Source organism: Otolemur garnettii, unplaced genomic scaffold, assembly GCF_000181295.1.
Source record: "Otolemur garnettii isolate 467f Iridium unplaced genomic scaffold, OtoGar3 scaffold00038, whole genome shotgun sequence".
Lineage (NCBI taxonomy): Eukaryota > Metazoa > Chordata > Mammalia > Primates > Galagidae > Otolemur > Otolemur garnettii.
In genome coordinates this window covers 11,498,547-11,519,513 of record NW_003852433.1, presented here as the reverse complement: position 1 = coordinate 11,519,513, position 20,967 = coordinate 11,498,547, and the positions used below count along the sequence as shown (strand labels likewise).

The window sequence follows — 20,967 nt, the reverse complement described above, 5'->3', positions numbered from 1 at the left end:
GCTCCATGCCCTGCGTGTTATTGCCCCTGAAGACCTTACAGTGGGACAAGATGTGGAGGTGGAAGACAGTGATACTGATGATCCTGACCCTGTGCAGGGCTAGGCTAATGCATGTGTGTCTTGGTTTTCACACTTGATCTTAGCCAATAGGCCGAGAAGTAATATGTGTGTCTTAGTTTTCAACAAACGCCTTTAAAAATGGGGGGAAAAAGCTTATAGAATAAGGATATGAAGAAAGAAGATATTTTTTTTGTACAGCTGTACAATGTCTTTGTGTTTTAAGCTAAGCATTATTACAAAAGAGTCAAAAAATGTTAATATTTTATAAAGTTAATAAGTTACAGTAAGCTGAGATCAACTTATTATTAAAGAAAAAAATCTTAAATAAGTTTAGCATAGCCTAAGTGGCCAGCGTTTATAAAGTGGACAACAGTGTCCCAGGCCTTCACAGCCCCTCACCACTTACTCATGGACTCGCCCAGAGCAACTTCCATTCCCATAAGCTCCATTCAGAGTAAGTGGCCTATAGAGATGTACCATTTTTAATCTTTAATACCTTATTTTTAGTGTACCTTTTCTATATTCACATATATTTAGATACACAAATACATGTCATTGTGTTACAATGTGAGCTATGTGTAGTCCATACTGCACAGCCTGGGTGTGTAGGAGGCTACACCATCTAGGTTGTGTAAGTGCACTCTGATGTTCGCACAACAGAGTTGCCTAATGACCATTTCTCAGACTACAGCCGAGTCGTTAAATGATGTGTGACTGTCTTTGATTTTATTCTGACCTTATGAATGTAATAGCTTTTGAAAGTTATTTAAGTTACATATATTTATATATATATTTTTAAATATGCACAAAGATACACAGTGAAATGGGTTGGCATACTACAGCCGTCCACCTATTTTTATCAATAGCGCGTTATTGGAACACAGCCATGCCCAACCATTTATGTGTCCCCGTTTATGAGTGCTTTTGCACTGTGACAGAGTGGAAGAGTGGTGGCAGAGACCATACGGCCAACAATGCCAAAAATATTCGCCATCTGTTCTTTTGTAGGAAAAGTTTGCTGATTCCCCAACCATGGATATTAATAGTGATTTTCTAGGTATCAGATATGTAGTTTTATTTTCTACTTTAGAATTATCTGTCTCTTATAAATTTATTGTAATGGGCACTTTTTTGACATAATAATAACAGTGCTTTTTGTTCTTATAGAATGTTAAGGAATAAAAATGTCAGGAAGAAGGAGATAGGGCACCCATCCCGCCTACCTGAGATACACATCCCATGACCTGGGCACCCTCTTCTCAGGTGGCGAATTAACTCAGAGTTCTGTGCAATGTGCAGGCTGGTGGGGAGGCAAACCCAAGACATTTAATGGATCATGTAGCCTCGATCTAGCATCAGCTTCCTTAAAATATCCCCATCACTCGGGCAGCTACGACCCTGGAAATTCTTTTGAGGCAAAGAAGCTTTCTTCACAGATCTCTGGCATAAACCAAACAGGCAGACTCACCCCCATGAGCATGTTGAGCAGAGTAAAAATTCTCCTTCCTAAGTTCCTTCGGGGCTGCTGGCCGGCCTCCCGTTTTTTTGGTTTATGAGTCCTGCAATGCCTAGTCCATAGCAGCTGCCCACCCATGTTTGTCAAATGAATAAGTGAGCACCTCAGAAATTTTAAAGCAGCATATTTTTCTAAATCCTAAAGTAACTAATTGTGAATGTGGAGAAGTTGGAAAACACGTAAAATAGAATCAAAATCACTTCCAATACTTTCCCCTAAAGGCCAACTCTGTTAACATTTTTCCCTGCAGTATATGAGGAGGAACGGATTTGTTATGAAAGTGTAAGTTGCTTAACGTGCCATTTAATTATAACTGTCTTATTTACAAGCATATCGCTTTTTCTGTTTTTATTTTTTGAGACAGAGTCTCACTCTGTTGCCCTGGATAGAGTGCCGTGGCATCGTCATAGCTCACAGCAACCTCAATCTCTTGGGCTCAAGCAATCCTCTTGCGCCAGCCTCCTGAGTACTGGGACTACGGGTGTCCACCACGACGCTCAGTTAATTCTTTCTATTTTTAGTAGAGACTGGTTCTCACTCTTGCTCAGGCTGGTTTCTAACCCCTGAGTCAGGCAAACCACTTGCCTCAGCCTCCTGGAGAGCTAGGATTACAGATATGAGCCACTGCGCCCGACCGAGCATATCACCTTAAACCAGCAAGTAGCATTTATTGATACTGCCTGTGTATGTGCCCATGACTGTGTCAAGAAAACATACCTACTAGGGCCCTTTGGGTTTCTAGTTTAAGCAAACAGGAGTGTGCTTATCTTAGGGATTACTCTATAGAAGGGCTCAAACAATCTTCAGAAAAGCTGAACAGGGGCAGCGCCTGTGGCTCAAAGGAGTAGGGCGCCAGCCCCATATGCCAGAGGTGGCAGGTTCAAACCCAGCCCCGGCCAAAATTAAAAAAAAAAGAAAAAGAAAAAAAAAGAAAAGCTGAACAACCAGGCTTGAAAAGGGCAGTAACTAGAGATGTTTCTGGAATTTGATGGTCAGTTCTTGGCGTGATTTAGCTTTTCACTGGCAGTCTGTATTTCTCCTCTAATAATAAAAGAGGAGGAGCGTCTGCTGAGCCTGGGGCTCACACTTGTAATCCTGACACCCTGGAAGGCTGAGGCAGGAAGATCGCTTGAGGTCAAGAGTTTGAAACCAGCCTGAGCAAGAGTGAGACCCTGTCTCTACCAAAAATAGAAAAATTAGCTGGGCATTGTGGTGGGCGCCTGTAGTCCCAGCTACTCAGGAGGCTGAGGCAGAAAGATAACTTGAACCCAGGAGTTTGAGGTTGCTGTGAGCTAGGTTGATGCCACAATACTCTAGCATGGGAGATAGTCTCAAGAAAAAAAAAGAGAGAATGAGCCCCTGATTAGCTCTTTATGGTTGGAGATCCACCCTGGCCCACACAGCCATGGCAGAGTGGTCCAGGTCACAGTCCACTGGGGACATGGACAGTTTCCCTGGGGATGGCAGTAGTGAGCACATTACAGGTTAGAGGGTCGCCGGCTTAGCAGGTGCCCCAAAGGCAGCCACCTTATAGAATTTGAGGACTATTCATAGAGGATCTAAGAATGAACAGAGTCATCGGGAGCAGTGGCTCAAGCTTATAATCCCAACACTTGGGAGGCCGAAGCGGGTGGATTCCCTGAGCTCACAGGTTCAAGACTAGCCTCAGCCAAGCGAGACCCTGTCTCTAGAAAATAGCTGGGCATTGTGGCCAGGTGCCTGTAGTCCTAGCTACTTGGGAGGCTGATGCAAGAGCATCACTTGAACCCAAGAGTTTGAGATTGCTGTGAGCTAAGACGCCAAGGCACTCTACCAACGGTAACTAAGTGAGACTTTGTCTCAAAAAAAACAAAAAAAGAATGAACAGAGTCACAGATCTATATCAAAACATAACATTTTACAAATCCTAAACTTGGAGATTTCACAAACCAGTAAAACATTCCCCAAAGTCCAAGAGTCTACCATGTAGACACCAGCTTGTTTTTTGCAGTTAAAAACATATTTAAGATGATCATCATGGCAGCGCCCAGTGGGTAGAGCGCTAGCCACATACACACAGGCTGGCGGGTTCAAACCTGGCCCAGGCCACTGAAACAACAATGACAACTGCAACAACAACAACAAAAAATAGTCGGGCATGGCTCGGCGCCTATAGCTCAACTGGCTAAGGCGCCAGCCACGTACACCTAAGGTGGTGGGTTCGAATCCCCAGCCTGGACCCGCCAAACAACAATGACGGCTGCAACCAAAAAATAGCCGGGCGTTGCAGCGGGCGCCTGTGGTCCCAGCTACTTGGGAGGCGGAGGCAGGAGACTCGCTTGAGCCCAGGAGTTGGAGGTTGCTGTGAGCTGTAATGCCACGGCACTCTACCCAGGGGGACAGCTTGAGGCTCTGTCTCAGAAAAAAAAAAAAATAGTCGGGCATTATGGAGGGTGCCTGTAATCCCAACTACTCGGGAGGCTGAGGCAAGAGAATCGCTTAAGCCCAAAAGTTTGAGGTTGCTATGAGCTGTGATGCCATGGCACTCTACCAAGGGCAACAAAGTGGGACTCTGTCTCAAAAAAAATAAAATAAAACAAATAAATAAATAAAATGATCAGCATACAAAAATGATCTACCTAGCCAAAAGGTAGAAGCAACCAAGTGTCCATTGACGGATGGATGAATGAATAAGCACAAAGTGGGTATGTGGCGTTATTGTTCAGGGGTGCAGAGTCTCAGTTTTGCAAGATGAAGAAGGGTCAGTGGTTGGATGGTGGTTAACGATTGTGGAGCACCTTGAATGTCCTTACAACCACTGAACTGTCCCATAATAATGGTTAAGACAGTAAATTTCACATTATGTGTGTTTTACCACAATTAGAAAAAAATGACCACCAATGTCATTTCATAAAAGTGTGAGTATTGGGTCACCAAAGAATGTATTAGGAATAAAAAACAATCCTGTAAGTGGAATACATTTAGAGTTAGCCTCTTTTTGTTGTTGTTGTTTGTTTGTTTTTAATCTTACTCTGTCACCCCAACTAGAGTGCAGTGGCATCAGCCTAGCTCACAGCAACCTCAAACTCCTGGGCTTAAGCAGTATTCCTGCCTCAGCCTCCTGAGTAGCTGAGACTACAGGCATCTACCATAACACCTGGCTAATTTTTCTATTTTTGGTAGCGAGAAGGGTCTCGCTATTGCTTAGACTGTTCTCAAACTCCTGAGTTCAAGCAGTCCACCTGCCTCAGCTTCCCAGAATGCTAGGATTACAAATGTGAACCACTGTGCCTGGCCATTTTTTTTTTTTTTTTAAGAAACAGGATCTTACTCTGTCACCTAGGCTGGGGACAGTGGCATGATTGTAGTTCACTGCAGCCTTGAACTCAAGTGATCCTCTACCTCACCCTCCCAAGTAGCTAGGACTATAGGCATGTGCCACTGTGCCAAGCAATTTCGCTTCATTTTTCTTAAAAATGGGAATCACTGAATAAGAAAATGTTACCAGGGCATGCACCTGTCATCCTACCTAGTTAGGAGACAGAAGCAAGAAGATCACTTGAACCCAGGAGTTGAAGGCTGCAGTGAGCTATGACAATGCCACTGGACTCTACCCTGGAAGTTAAAGCAACACCCTATCTCTTAAAAATTAAAAAAAAAAAAAAAAAAAAAAACAGAAAACAGGAGTTGGGTGGAGGGTCAACTAGTGAGGACCTCTAGCACAGGGTCAAAACTCAAGTCAGGCTTTCAGGTCTTGCCCATCAGTTTGAAAATGGACTGTGAGGAGTGAGCAGTTTTACTACGTTCTGAGGCCACTTCTTAAAGGCAATTTGTGGATTTAGTTTCAAGACATCAACACACATCTCATACACTGCATTAGTTGCACACTCCCAAATGTCAAAGCACAAGTGGAGGGCGTAGGAGGTGGAGTTTCCCAGAACCTTGGCTGAATTTCCAGCTTATGCCATTTTCTGGGCATGTTCCTAGGCTCAGACCTCTGTGCCCCCATCAGTGCGGGCTAAGTCAAACCAGCAGCACAGAAAGAGAAAGAGAGTGGCTTTAAAAAAAAGACACAGAGGCTCGGTGCCTGTAGCTAAGTGGTTAGGGCACCAGCCATATACACTGGGGCTGTTGGGTTCGAACCCAACCTGGGCCTGCTAAACTATGACATCTACAACAAAAAAATACCTGGGCATTGTGGCCGGCACCTGTAGTCCCAGCCACTTGAGAGGCTGAGGCAAGAGACTCACTTAAGCCCAAGAGGTTGAGTTTGCTGTGAGCTGTGATGCCACAGCACTCTACCAAGGGTGACATAGCAAAACTCCATCTCAAAAACAAACAATAAAAAGCCACAGTGGTGAATCCTTGTCCTTACTGAAGTCACCAGTCTAGAGTGTTTATATGCAACACCAAATAACTGTTATCTTAGCTTAACCTCCTAGTGACCCATTTCACAGGTGTGGCAACTGAGACCTCATGAAGCCCTTCCTAAAGGGAGTTTTCACCCCAGAGGTGGCCCTTTCTGGTGAACTCCAATCTTCTTAGGATTTGCAGTTCAACAGCCCACATCAGAGAGTCTTAATTCTGCCACTTACCAGCTTTGACTTTGGCTAGTAATGTAACCTCTTTGAATCTTTCCTTGTTTTCTTATCTGTAAAACCAGGATCAAATTAATCCTTGCCTTATCTACCCAAACGGGCTAATTAGGAAGGCCAAATGTCATAATTCACATGAGAGTAAACTATAAAACCCTGGACACATAATCATACTATAATTAATATTACTTTATGGTTAATTACTATAATTATTGGTGGTGGTGCCTCAGGAGGAGCAAAACTAACAATAAAATGTATCAGTCCATTAAAGTTTATAGAGTACTTTGGAAATAAGTGTACTTGATGATGAATCTGTAGAAAAACACTTTTGCATCCCCCTACTAAACGCCAAAAAAAAAAAAAAAAAAAAGCAGCAGCAGCAGTACTGAGATGATGGAATAAAACCCAGATAGATGAATGAACTCCAACTGGTGTCTTTGAGATAAAATGGAAAGCATCAGCCCTGTCTTTGTTTTACTGCAATCACGAAAGCATAGAAGATTTGGCGCAGCATAAAAGTCAACCAGTCATCCCCATGGAAGGGCATGATTAAAGTCCAAAACGGAAGCTCAGGGCCACAGACTTCTCCCTATGTCACCACGTGAATGGCCACTGAAACTTGGAGGTGAGGAATCCCAGAGAGACAGGGCTGTGATGTGGAAAGGTTCCTGAGAGTGTTAGGAGCCAGAATAGACTGTTGTCACTGATTTTGCCCTACTCTTAAAAAAAAAAAACCCCAGACCAATCTATCCCTAGGATGATAGAATAAAGTCGCTTTGTTTTGCACACTTTCCTGCCAGCCCAGCAGAGCATTTCCAAAGCATATAGAAAGCATTTACTCTGTGCTGAGTGCACTGTTGCCTGCTTTGGAGAAGACAGTTTGGAGTCAGTCTGGTCCTCGCCTGGAGCCTCTAATCTGGCAGGACGAAAGGAGCAAAGGAAACCAGGCCAGATTGGGTGCAGATTCCAATCCTAGCTCCGTATCCCAAGCGACTCCACCTCTTAGCACCTCAGCATCCTTAGGTCAGATTGGGATCTCTGTAGAGTCTTTGGGAAGATGAAATGAGGTAAGATGTGTAAAATACATAGACCAAGGCCTGCGTGATGTGCAAAGCCACAGTTAGGATTACAAGTAATATCCTCTCCCTCCAGGTGGTGGAGAACAGGGCTACTCAAAGCGTGGTCCATGGACCAGTGCCACTTTGAGAACTGCTTCTTGTCTGTCTCCAGTGAGGGAAGTACAGAAATTGAGTGTGAGATTTAACTTATCTGGTCACAGATGAATAAATGGGTTTACACACTCCAAGAAGCACTGGTACAGAGTGAGGATGGAGAACACTTACTCCAGCCACAATGCCTGGGTTCCAACCCACCTTTGTCCCTTAATATTTGTAGAACATTATGCATGGTACTTCACCATTCTATGCCTCAGTTTCCTCATCTGAAAAATGGGGTGAACAAGAGTGCCTTCTCTGTAGAATTGTTATTATCATAATGACTGTTACATGGCAGGGTCTATAGTGTGTCTAATATCTTGTCAAATCCTGCCAATAACACTGTGCAGGAAGGGATGATTCCCATTTTATTGATGAGAACACAGAGGCTTACAGAGAGAACTTTACTTGCCCGGGGTCCAACAAATAGAGAAGCCTAGATTCAAGTTCAAGTCTGTCTGGTACTAATACCTTTATGCCTATGTAGTGTGACCTTGGGCAATTTACTTCATCTCTCCAGGCCTCAGTGCCTCCTTTATAAACTGGAGATAAGCATTGCTTACTGCAAAGGACTGTTGCAAAGACTCAGTGAGATACAGGGAGCAAAGAGCTTAGCACAGTGCCTGCCTGACCCCTCAGTTGCCCTCCTTCCTTTGCAGTGTCGGCCTGCCCTCCTTCCTTCCTGCCTGCCTTTCCTCTTTTTTTCCTTCCTTCCTTTTACCTCCTCTTGTAAAGCCTGTTGTGGACCCATGAAACTGGAGGGCACTGCTATAGTTTGCTTTGTCCCCATCAAACTCATGTTGAAGGCGGGATCTGTGGTTCACTGGGTAGGGCACCAGCCCCATATACCAAGGGTGGCAGGTTCAAACCCGGCCCCAGACAGCTAAAAAACAGCAACATGAACAAAGAAAGCCGGGCAGCACCTGTGGCTCAAAGGAGTAGGGCGCTGGCCCCATATGCCAGAGGTGGCGGGTTCAAACCCAGCCCCGGCCAAAAAAAAAAACTTGCAAAAAGAACGAAAAAAGCCGGGCGTTGTGGTGGGCGCCTGTAGTCCCAGCTACTCGGGAGGCTGAGGCAAGAGAATCGCTTATGCCCAAGAGTTGGAAGTTGCTATCGGCTATGAGGCCCAGCCGCAAGGGCCACAAAGTGAGATTCTGTCTCAAAAACAAAAACAAACAAAAAAAAAACCTCATGTTGAAATTTGATCCCCAATGTGAAAGGAGGTGAGGCCTAGTGGAAGGTGTTTGAGCCGAGGTGGGGGCTGGGTAGGCCTTCATGAATGGCTTGGTGCTGTTCTTGTTCTGGTTGACTGGATTCATGGGAATGCATTACTGCGCAGAGAGTGGGTTGTTGTAAAGCTGGGACTCCCGTTGGGGTTTTTGTTTGGTTTTATTGCCTTTTTACAAGTGTCCGCCTCCCTTTTGACCTGCTCTGCCATGTTATGATGCAGCATAAAAGCCCTCCCAGAAGTCAAGGCTATGCTCTTGAACTTCCCAGCCTGCCAAGCTGTGAGTTAAATAAAGCTCTTTTTTTTTTTTTAGAAATTACTCGGCCTTGGGTATTCTATTATAGGAACACGAAAAGGGCTAAGATAGGGACCTTAATGATGCTCCTGGCCAATCTCATCATTTTTAACCTGTAAGAGAACTGAGACTCAAAGAGGTTAAGAGAGCCACCTGAGGCCACACAGCAGGTTAGTAGCAGACTCAGGAAAGACACAGGTGTGTGACTCCCAGCTCAGCGTCTTTCTACATGTGATTTTACAAGGCTCCTAAATGAGTAGAAGAAACTACTGTGGGCCTGGACCTGCATGAACATCTTGACTCTCTGAACCCTCCCCCCAGCCTCATATTCCTGAAGCCCAATCTGGAGACACTGGACTTTTTTGACCTGCTGTGGATCGTGGGAATTGCAGACTTTGTGCTGAAGTACATCACCATCGCCCTCAAGTGCCTCATTGTGGCCTTGCCCAAGATTATCCTGGCTGTCAAGTCCAAGGTAGGTAGGCACTGGCTGCTGCCACCAGGTAGCCCCGATCTTACAGATCATGCAGGGCATTCAGGGAGAGGGCAGGGCAGGGCTGATGTCAGTACTGAAAATAAACAGAGTCCCATCTTATAATTCCTTGAAGCTGAGTGTGGTTCTGTGTTATCACCACCTTCTTATCATACCTCTGCCCTCCAAGTATATTTTTCCTAAGTTGCATTGTTCAAAGCTGCCTCTGGTGCAATTTTCATCTCAGTACTCTGGGTTCTGCTTCTCCTGGGGAAGGATAGCCTTAATAGGTTTTGATTCTTTGTGGCTTCCAGGAACTTGTTTTGTAAAGGGAATCAAGATTCAGAGGAGGGAGCTCTGTGATCTGTTAGTGATGTCTGCCATGGACTCAGGAAGGGGAAATGGTAGCAGTTATGCAGTTTTCCATAGCAAAAGACCTTGGCAGGTGTTAGAATGAAGAACTCTTGGGAGCAGCCCATGGAATGTAGAGGACTGAGGAAGGCTAGGGCAAGACATCGCCTGTAGGATATTATGATTGCTAATGGCTCTGTAAGTTGACTCAAAGGGAATCTGGACCAATGCAGACACACTAAAGAATCAACTGAGGTCTTCTGCTTTCCATTCTGTAAAAAGAAGCCCTCTTGCCAGTTCAGAAAACTCAGAATTTGTGCCACCTTTGTGATTACCCCTTTGTGTGATTATTACATTCACTTCTGCCTTCCCCCATCCTGAAAGTCTGTTTGGCCCACCAGCATATCCACAAGACCTAGCCCAGCATCAAGCACCCAGAAGAGCTCTGTAAACAGGTGAGTGAGTGAGTGATGTGATAGAGACACTGGGTTTAGGCTCAGTCCCTGCTCTGTGCCTTCTAATGTATTATCCACAGATGGAAAAAAGACAGGAAAATTTATTGAAGTTCATTGAAAGCAAGAGACTTGAATCCAGGCACACCAGGAAACTAGCTCGCCACTGACTGTCTGGAATATTAGTAGCTAACAAAAATATTGAGCACCAACTGTGTACCTGAGACACTATGGTAAGGGCACTTTGTATGTGAATGATGTCACTTAGCCTCTCAGAATTCCTCTGAGGTAGGTACTGTTCCTCTCACTGATGGATGAGGAGATGGAAGCTGAGAGAGCAGGTACTTCTTGTCACACAGCTGGCCCATGGTAGGGTGGGGATGACCAGGTCTTAACAGCTTCAGGCAGAAGCCGTAGTGGGTTTGGAACAAGATAAGGAAGGCAGGTAATAGTTACTCATCACTTAATACATCCTGGATCCTGTCTAGATTCCTCCCTATGTTCTTACTTCTTCTAAGGCTTCCACCACCACCCTTGTAAGATAGAATTTATTATTGCCCCTTTCCAGAGGAAAAACTGAATATTAGTTTACTGTAACATATTACCACAAACTTGGTGGCGTGAAACAACGGAAATTTATTCTCTCACAGTTCAGGAAGCTAGACATACAAAGTCAGTATCACTGAGGCAAGATCTTCAAGTGTCAGCAGGACTGTGCTCCCTCAGATGCTCCAGGAGGGAATCTGCACCTGCCTCTTCCAGCTTCTGGTGGTTGCTGATATCCCTTGGCTTGTGGCTGCATCACTCTAGTCTCTGCCTCTGTGGTCACATGGCCTTCTCCTTGTCTGTGCATGAAGTCCCCACTCCCTCTCTTACCACATATAAGGATTCATGTGACTGCGTTTGAGAGTTCACCTGGATAACCCAGGGTAACCACTCCATGCCAAGATACTTAATCACATCTGCAAAGACCGCTTTTCAAAATAAGGTCACAGTCATAGATTCCTGGCATCTTTTCATGGATGGCTATTTTTGTTTTGTTGACTACAGGGAGACTGAAAGAGAGGTGACAAGAATTTGTTCAGAAAACAGCCAGCTGGTCAGTTATAGATTCAGAATAAAAATCCACGTCTTGGCTGGGCATGGTGGCTCACTGGCTGTAATCCTAGCACTCTGGGAGGCCAAGACAAGAGATTGCTTGAGCCCAGAAGTTCAAGACCATCCTGAGCAAGAGTGAGACCCTGTCTCTACTAAAAATAGAAAAAATTAGGTGGGCATTGTGGTGGGCACCTGCAATCCCAGCTGCTTGGGAGGCTGAAACAGGAGGATCACTTGAGCCCGGGAGTTTGAGGTTGCCGTGAGCTAGGCTGACACCATACCATTCTAGCCTGTGGCAACAGTGAAATTGTCTCAAAAATAAAAAGTCCAAGTCTTCCACTTCTCAAGGCTCCCTCATTCCTGAGGACCAAGAGATCATCTTCCAGAAGACCCTGGTGCTGGAAGACCTGAACCATTCCTCATTCCTAACCTGCCACTTTCCAGCCCCAGGGCCTTGAACAAGTCACTTAATATCCCTGAGCATGTTTACTCTGGCAGAAAATCAAGATGTTAACAATACCCTTCTTGAGATGCTGTAAAGATAAATAGACATGATGTGTGGACGAAATGAAGGGTGATTGGTTGTCACCTGGAGAAGGGGCAGGTGAGGCTTTGCAGCCCCCACAGGTGCCCCCTCCCTGTCTGGAAGCTCACTCATCCCACTCCCTCCAGCCCCCTCACTCTGTTCCCTGTGATTTACCCACACCTTACTACTTTACGCTTAACAACTTGCCCCATTCTGGAGCATCCCTGTGTGATAGATGTTCTTCCTATCTCATTTTCCAGATGAGAAAACTGAGGGACAAGCCATGTTTATTGTGAGTTTGGCAGCCAGCTTCTAGCATGGGTCATGAGTGTCCTGCCTCCTCCTGGTACCCTCCAATATACCTGCCTCAAAAACCTTCCCCCACTTTTCTCATATCTTGATAGCCCCTGTCCTTTCTGCAGATGGCTTTTGGGAAACATTCCCTGTACCTTCAGGCTGGAGCTGGTACCCCTTCTGGGGACTCCCACAGCACCCAAGGTGTCCCCTGTTGCAGCTCCCACCACCCTAACTGTAATTGTCTGCCTTTTCTGCTCAATTGTAACTTTGGTGACAACAGGAGATGAATGCATCTGGCTCATTTGCCGATGGATCGCGAGCATCTGCTGTCACTCAGAAGCATTCATTGTATGTGTGTGAGTATGTATGTATATGTATAAGTATGTATGTGTGTTTGAATGGGTAGATGGATTGGTGAATAGATATACAGGTAGCTAGATGAATCGGATAGCCAGATGGGAAGGTGGGTGGATGGATGGACAACTAGATGGATGGATGATTGGATGGATGGAAGATGTTTGGATGCATAGATGGATGAGTGGATGGATAGATGGATGGATGAATGATTGGATGTTTGGATGGAGGATGGTTGGATCGATGGACAGATGGATGGGTGGATGGGTGACTAGATGGGTAAATGGGGGTAGAGTGGATGGATGGATGGATAGTCAGCCAGCTGTACTAACTCTCACCACCTCCCCTTCTAGCAATAGTGAGAGCTTAGATTCCATTTTCAGCTCAGCTAAGCCTCCTGTATTTGGTAGATTTCCAAACAGCTTTGTCATGAAGTACACGAAAGTAGTACTCATTTCCCTGTGCTAGAAAAGACCATGTAGGGCCTCTCAAAAAAAATCTGGCAGCCAAGCTCACAATAATGAACATGGCTAAATGTTGCTGAGCAGTTATTATAAGGCATTGGTTAAGCAATGCCATTTGCCCAAGAATTACTTCCTGAATGCCAACTCTGTACCAGGCTCTGTTCTAGGCACTCAGGATACATCAGTGAACAAAGTAGATAAAAATCCCTGTACTCGTGGAGTGTATAGCCTGCTAAAGACATTATATAGTTTAATCTTGACAGTCCTGGGAGGGTAAATGCTGTCGATATCTTTTCACAGAGAGGAAACTGAGTTAAATAACTTGCCAAAGATCGCAAACCTCGTGGTAACAACAGTGACAGCTAGTGTGAGGCTGGTCCTTCACATGGACAGGCAAGGCCGATTCATTTCCCTCTGACGTTAGGCTTCCAGGGCAAGTGCTATTGCCTTGAGATTATTTTTTATTGAGATAAAATTTATACAACATAAAATTAACGGCTAATCATTTTAAAGTATACCCTTCGGTGGCATTTCATACATGCACCATGTTGTGCAACCATCACCACTTCTGTAAGTTCCAAGACATTTTCATCACACCAAAAGGAGACCTTGCACCCACAGAGCAACCACCCCCCATTCCCTATTCCTGCGAGCCCCCGGCAGCCACGAATCTGCTTTCTGTTCCTGGATTTACCTATTCTGTACACAGTAGAACCTCCATAGTTGACCACCTCCTTAAGTTGACCTGTTTTCATAGACCAGGCATGCGCCACATGTACGTCAGAGTACAGTAGCCTAGTTCCTTCCGTTGACTGCCTCTATATGTCACCCGGTTTGTTATAGTTCCTTGGATGGTCAGCTTACAGAGGTTCTACTGTATTTCACATAAATGGACTCATATGAGTTGTGGCCGTTTGTGTCTTTCACTGAGCATCACGTTTTCCAGTTCCCTCTGTGTTGTAGCAGGCATCAGCACTTCATTCCTTTTTTATGGCTTAATAGTATTCTGTTCTGTGAATGGACCACAATTTATCTAGCCATTCATCTGTTGATGGACACTTGGGCTGGTTCTACTTTTCTTGGCTATTGTGAATAGTGCCTCCATGAACATTCATGTACAAGTATCTATTTGAGTGCAATTTTCCAGGGTAAATAGCTAGTCAAGACATTGCTGGGTCACGTGGTCTTTCTTTTTGTGGAATGGCCAAGCTGCTTCCCACAATGGCTGTAGCATTTTATGATCCCAGCAGAATGAAAGTAGTGAGAGGTTGAGGAAGTAGCCCAAGGTCGCACAGCTAGTCGGTGGTTAAGCAGGGATTTGAACTCGGGCAGTCTGAGTCCTGAACCCCTGCTCTGAGTTATTAGACTGTACTCCTTGCCACGTGATTTCCCTGAAATTGTTTGGGAAATTCCTCAGCGTTAATTTAGGAGTCAAATCCTCATAAGCCAGCTATGTAAAGTCCCCCAAGTCCAGGCCAAAGCTACCTCACCTCCTTTTCCTTGAAATAGATTCTGCTAGGGGAAAAGGGGCGGGGCGGGGCCTGGCACCCCTTCCCTGCACCACCGAGTTGTGGGCGACAGTTATTAATGCCTCCCTGGCAACTGTCCAGCTCCCTTTTTTTGATTATTATTATTTTATTCCCCGAGATTAATGTGCCAGGTCAGAGCGTAATCCAGCCTGTAAAAAGTGATGTGAATAGTCTCCTCAAGATAAATTGCAGGCTTGGAAAAGGTTCACAGCCTTTCCTTGCCTGTCTGAGTGCTCTTCGGAATCCTCATCAATCCTTGTCTAGGGAGAAGAAAAGGACGGGTCTTCATCTGCAGCTGGGGTGGGGGCGGGGGGAGACACATCTGTCAGGGACCCCTAATGGCTCACAGCACAGATGCTCTTTCCTGGGCCTCCGTGCCATCCACTGAGAGGGTGGGTTGGCTTTTGATATCATAATTATATTGGAAGGGCTTTGGGTATTTGGGTCTGCTTGATGGCCCTGACATGTGAGACTGGGTGAGCCACCTCGTCCGGGGATTTCGCAGGAATCTTCATTTTCTGCCTTTTCTTAATTATCTCTTTGCCAATGCCAGTTCCCACATGCCTCCCATCACAGGTCCACAGGGAATCCTTACATCTGGGTCTTCTAGGGAGGTCCCTACCCTGTGGCCAGCCAAGATGGGTTGGAGATGGTGACCACTAATCATCAACCTGAACCCAAACCACCATGCTAGGCCAGTGTCTAAAGCTGCCACTTGTCATTATAAATCCAGATAACTTGTCGGCAACTTGGATGTCCTGGGTTTGCCTGGTCTGGCTTCTGTCACACCTATCCCACCTCACTGCCCACTCTGGGCCTGCTGTGCTGGGACTTCATAGTACCCGCAACGTACCCACCACCTTCCTTCTCAGACCCTTTGGACATGCTGTTCCTTCTGCCTGGGCCAGCTTTTCCCTGGATGTCCCTGTGGCTGTCTCCTTCCATCATTCAAATCTCGACTCCAGTGTCCAGTATATCCTGTAGTGTATACCAGTATCTGAAATAATCAAATCAGGTTACTTTATTTATTTTCTGTCTCCCCTGCCCCAACTAGAATGGGGACTTACATGAACAAGGACCACTGGGTCTTTCTTGACTCACAGGGAGGGCACCAGAGATACACCAGGCTGCATGAGGAGCCTCACGCTAATTACCTATCAGGGGGGTTAAAACCAGCCCCACTGCATAGAGTTCTCCTTGCCCACTGCCCCAGCCTCGCCAATTCCACTGACATTATTCAGAGACTATTTGCTTACAGGGGCAATGCCAGATTCCAAGAATATAAAAATGAGTTAAGATACCATTATAAGCTTTGTCTACTTGATTCTTTTCAAATGAAACTTCTAAAAAAATTATTTTAGATACAGGGGTCTTGCTATGTCATGTGGAGTGGCATGATCAGAGCTCACTGCAACATCGAATTCTCGGGCTCAAACAATCCTCCAGTCTCAGCCTTCCTAGTAGTTAGGACCACAGATGCACACCATCATGCTTGGCTAATTTTTGGTCTCACTATGATGTCCAGGTTGGTCTCAAGCTCCCAGCCTCAAGCAGTCTTCTGCCTCAGCCTCCCAAAGTGCTGGAGTTACAGGTGTGAGCTACCAGTCTCCATTTTGAAACTTGTTTTCATATTAACCTAACTCAACCCCGGTAGGAAGGCAAATCCTGGCCCAGAAACATCCATTCAGAGTAGTAATTATTAAACATCTGACTTGTCCATGTTGTCTTGTTCCTTCATCAAAATGAATTCCTCTTGGCCCAGGATTCCAGAACTATGGTGGCTACAAGCCTCATGTGGGTCTCTAAATTTAAATTCAATACATTTAAAATCCATGTCTTAAACTAGCTGGACATTGTGGGAAGCGCCTGTAGTCCCCACTACTTGGGAGGCTAAGGCAAGGGGATTGCTTGAGTCCAGGAAATTGAGGTTGCTGTGAGCTACGATGACACCATGTAATTACACAGGGTGACAAGAGTGAGACTCTGTCTTTAAAAAATAAAAATTCAATTCCTCTGTTGCACCAATCACATTTCAAGTGCTCAAGTGGCTCATGGCTGCTGTGTTAGAGAATGCAGATACAGAACATTTCCATCTGCGGAAAGTTCCAGTCCATAGCACTGTTCTAGAACATTCTTAGGACAGAGTTTAGTTCAATCTCAGATGGAGAAGCAAAGGTAGCCACTTCTCTGGCACATCACTTGTTTAGGGAGACAGCACCACAAAGTAGAAAGAATATGGACCTTGAATTAGCAATGCTGGGTACCAGTCCTGGCCTCCTGACCTATTGCCTGGGTTGTCCTGAGCACTTTTCTGAGCTGCCAGCTTCCTCATCTCTCAAACAGTCATTTTTATCCTCTTAGGGTTACTGTTAGGTACAAGACCAGTCATCTCGTTGCTGGGTAATTACCAGAACTCACTGTATCAAAAACAAAGGTTTTCCTCAAATAAATGCAGCATTTGACCAACTTACTGCCTTTTCTATAAGGCTTAGGAGGAAGAAGCCTTTCTGTGTCCTAAATGGTCTTAACTCAGTTCAAGTTCAGCCTGAGCAGTTAAATCCCTGGACAAGAGATTCCTATAGGGTGAGATTCCATGAGCTCTCATTCCTATTGGTTCTTCTCTAAGCACGGGAGGCTGAGGGAGGGCCCATGAAAGAAAGGTGGTTATGGGGCAGCGCCTGTGGCTCAGAGGAGTAGGGCACTGACTCCATATACCAGAGGTGGCAGGTTCAAACCTGGCCTTAGCTAAAAACTGAAAGAAAAAAAAAAGGTGGTTTTTATGGACACGAGAGCTAAGAGGATTCATAGGGCTTTTTGTGCCACTAAAATCCCTACATTTTCTGATGGGCGCCTATAGCTCAAGCAGCTAAGGCACCAGCCACATACACCAGAGTCGGTGGGTTCGAATCCAGCCTGGGCCTGCCAGCCTGGGCCCGCCAAATAACAATGACAGCTGCAACCAAAAAATAGCCAGGTGTTGTGGCAGGCGCCTGTAGTCACAGCTACTTCGGAGGCTGAGGCAAGAGAATCGCTTAAGCCCAGGAGTTGGAGGTTGCTGTGAGCTGTAATACCAGGATACTCTACCAGGGTGATAGCTTAAGGCTTTGTCTAAAAAAAAATTTTTTTAAATCCCTACATTTTCTGAGCCCAGCACTTTTGCCCTCAAAGCCGTTTTCCATTCATTGAGGCATATTCTCTTTTTCTCCCCCGCCCCCGAGCAGACATCTCTCTATACAAGGACAGGTGTGAGTGTTCTAGGCCTAAACATAGAACCTAGGTTCGTGCAGCACAGGTATAAAGACATCCCTGGAACTAAAACTTCACTAACAGCCAGCCGTACCTGTCCCAAATCCCCACACAGCAGAGTTAGGAGGTTGAGCTGAGATTCCCAGCTAGGGAGACATTCAGCAGTATCTGGAGGCATTTTTGGTTGTCACAGTGGGAGGCCGGGAAGTGTGCTACTGGTGTTTACTGCATGGAGGCCAAGGATGCTGCTAAATATCCCACAACGTACAGGACACACACACTCCTTCCTACCTCTGCTACCAAGAACTATCCCGCCTCAAATATCAATAGTGCTGAAGTTGAGAAACTCTGGGTTAAATGTTGCTTCATGGCCCTGGGTTGGCTTCCCTAAGGATGTGGGCTGAATTGCATCTGCTAAAATGTATATGTTGAGGCTTGGCATGGTGGCTCACACCTGTAATCCTAGCACTTTGAGAGACTGAGACTCAAACCTGAGGCCAGGAGTTCAAGACCAGCCTAGGCAACATAGTGAGACCCCATCTCTACAAAAAAAAAAATCAAGTAACCAAGCATGTTGTTGCATGCCTGTAGTCCTACCTACTCAGGGGGCAAAAGTGGGAGGATCAATTGAGCCCAGGAGTTTGAGGCTGTGTCGTGAACCAGCACAGCAAAGAGAAGCAAACCTGAATGGAATGGGTGGGAAATAAGGAAAATGCAGCCCAAGAGAAGACACAGAGACAAAAGATGGGATCAGGAGGACTGACTGAGCTGATGGCTGCAGCCAGCACCAAAGCACAAAAGCAGCTTTATTTTATAGTATCTGTACAGAGTTGTCCAGGGGGGAGTAGCATAGACAGAAGACACGGTTTTGGTCTTACAGTACAATAAGAAAATGTAAATAACCTTAATAAAGACAAATCATCTTGTTAATGGATTCTACTCAACTTTGTTAACATATGACCAGAAGCAAGCAGTGAAAGAGCAGTGAGGATCCCAGCAGAGTTAACAAAACAAAGGAAGAACTATGTGACTTAACGATTACTCCTTAACTTTGTTAGCATATGACTAGGAGAGGGAAAGGAAAGATTATGGGGATTCTGCATAGTTAACAAGACAAAGAAAGAGCTAGGTGACTTCTGGCAGAGGGAGCTTGAAGGAAGGAGTATGGCTGTTTGGGACTGGAGGAGAAGCAGTTGGGGGTTCATTCCCTGAATGTTTCCTAGGCTGTGAGGGCCCTCCGTCTCATAGCACACTTTCCACAAGGCTGCAGCGAGCTAATTGCACCACTGCACTCCATCCTGGTCAAGAGAGCAAGATTCCATCTCTAAAAGAAAAGTACAAAAAAAATTTTTTTAAGTATACGTTGATGATCCACTCTCCAGTACCTTAGAACGTGGCTGTATTTTAAGAGAGGGTCTTTAAAGAGGTAATTAAGTTAAAATGAGGTCACTAAGATAGGCCCTAATCCAACATGACTAGTATCAGAAGAGATGAGGACACAGACAGCAACAAGGGGAGGATAGCCACTTACAAACCACAGAGACAGCCCTCAGAAGAAACCAACCCTGCAGACACCTAGGTCTCAGCCGTCCCGCCTTCAGAACCATGAGAAACGCAATTTCTGTTGTTTACACCCCCCTGGTCTGTGGTACTCTGTTATGGCAGCCCTAGGAAATGAATACAGCCTACAGGCCAGCTTATCTGTGTTCTTTCCTCTTTTGAGAGTGTTTTTGTATCTATCCAGATGGTGCCCAACTTTGTACCACAGGGCTCAAAGGTGAAAACTTCAAAACCAGTATATGGTGAAAAGTCTCCTTTTTTCTTCTGCCCCCACTCATTTCCCCTTCTAGAAGATACATTATCCCTGAATCTTTTCAGAGCTATTGTGATATGAAGCAAAAACCTGTACATTCTTCCTACTCACCTTCAAGTATGCAGATAGTAATATTCTACACACGGCTCCCACTTGCTTTTATTACCGACCCATCTGTCTTAGAGATCATTCCAGGTAAATACATAGAGAAACCACAGCATGATGGTTAAAAGCATGAACCCTAGAGTCTGTGTTCAAAGGCTGTTTGAGAAACCCTTTGCCACTTACCAGCACTATGACCTGTCCTGCCTTCATTTCCTCTTCTATTGTTGCAGGAAGACAAGGCCCAACGAAGAGAAAGAGCACTCAAACACCATAGTTATAAGAGGAAGGGCTTTATTCATCTGCCGGGAGCTTACGGCATAGAAGATTTCCAAATGGCCGCGCTCCCCCACTAGCTTGGTCTTTCCCTTTTTATTGACATTCAAAAAGTTCCACCCCACAGGCACCCTTCCCATTGGCCAGTTTGAATCAAGTGGGAGATGCTATTCCAGCCCCTACAGAACTATGGGATTTCACAGAACTTGGAAATTTCCAAGTTCCAGGGAGTTAAGCCTATAAATTCCCAAGAGTTGAGTCACCATAGAGAGGGCCCTGCAGGTGCATCCTCGTGGTCTCCCTGAGAAGACCTGTTCTCCCGGACCAGTATCCTCTCTCACTATAAAATGAAATAATAGTACCCATTGGTATTCATTTTCATTTATTGCCTAACAAAAGACCTCACTAACTCAGTGGCTTATAAAAAAAAAAAAAACCCACTCCTTTGTTAGTCCCAATTCTGTAGGTCAGCAGTATAGGCAGGGTTGTTTATATTTTCTGTGAAGGGTCAAAATCAAGGTGTCATCTAGGTTAGGCTCTTACTTGGAGGTTCTGGAGACAAATCTATTAAAAGGCTTATGTGGGTTGTTGGCTAGAATTCAGTTCTGTGTGGTTGTAAGGCTGAGGTCCCTGCTTCCTTGCCAAGTGCCAGCCAAGGTCATTCTCAGTTCCCAGAAGCCACTCTGTGGTCATTGCATGTGGCCCCCACTATCTTCCAGCCAGAAGCAGCATGCTGATCCTTCTTGTGCCTGATGTCTCTCCAGCTTCCTCTTCTACTCCACAAATAGAGAAAACCTTCTGCTTTTAAAGGGCTCAAGTAATTAGATCCATTGAGACAATTTCCCTTCGAACAAACTCCATGTCAACTGATTAGTAACCTTAATTACATCTGGAAAATCCCCTGTGTCTTGTGGCCCATAATATCCTCTAGGTATGATATCTCATCTTCACAGTCCTGGGCTTTAAGATGGGAAATTTTGGGGGGTGCTCACCACATTACATCAGAGGGTGATTGAGAGAATGCAGTTGCCCAGTTCATAGTATGCAATACACAAAGGGGATATAAAGTTTGTGTGCATTTTAGTATGTTAACCTATTTT

General features: G+C 45.3%; 1 protein-coding gene across 1 annotated transcript in view; it reads left to right on the top strand.

The window, feature by feature from the left end:
- RNFT2 (ring finger protein, transmembrane 2) overlaps positions 1-20,967 on the top strand; it is a 79,109-nt gene that overhangs the window by 17,892 nt on the left and 40,250 nt on the right. Inside the window, exon 6 of the mRNA XM_012805230.2 lies at positions 9,209-9,362. Within this exon, the coding sequence (XP_012660684.1) occupies positions 9,209-9,362 (154 nt within the window). The remainder of the gene's footprint in view (positions 1-9,208; positions 9,363-20,967) is intronic.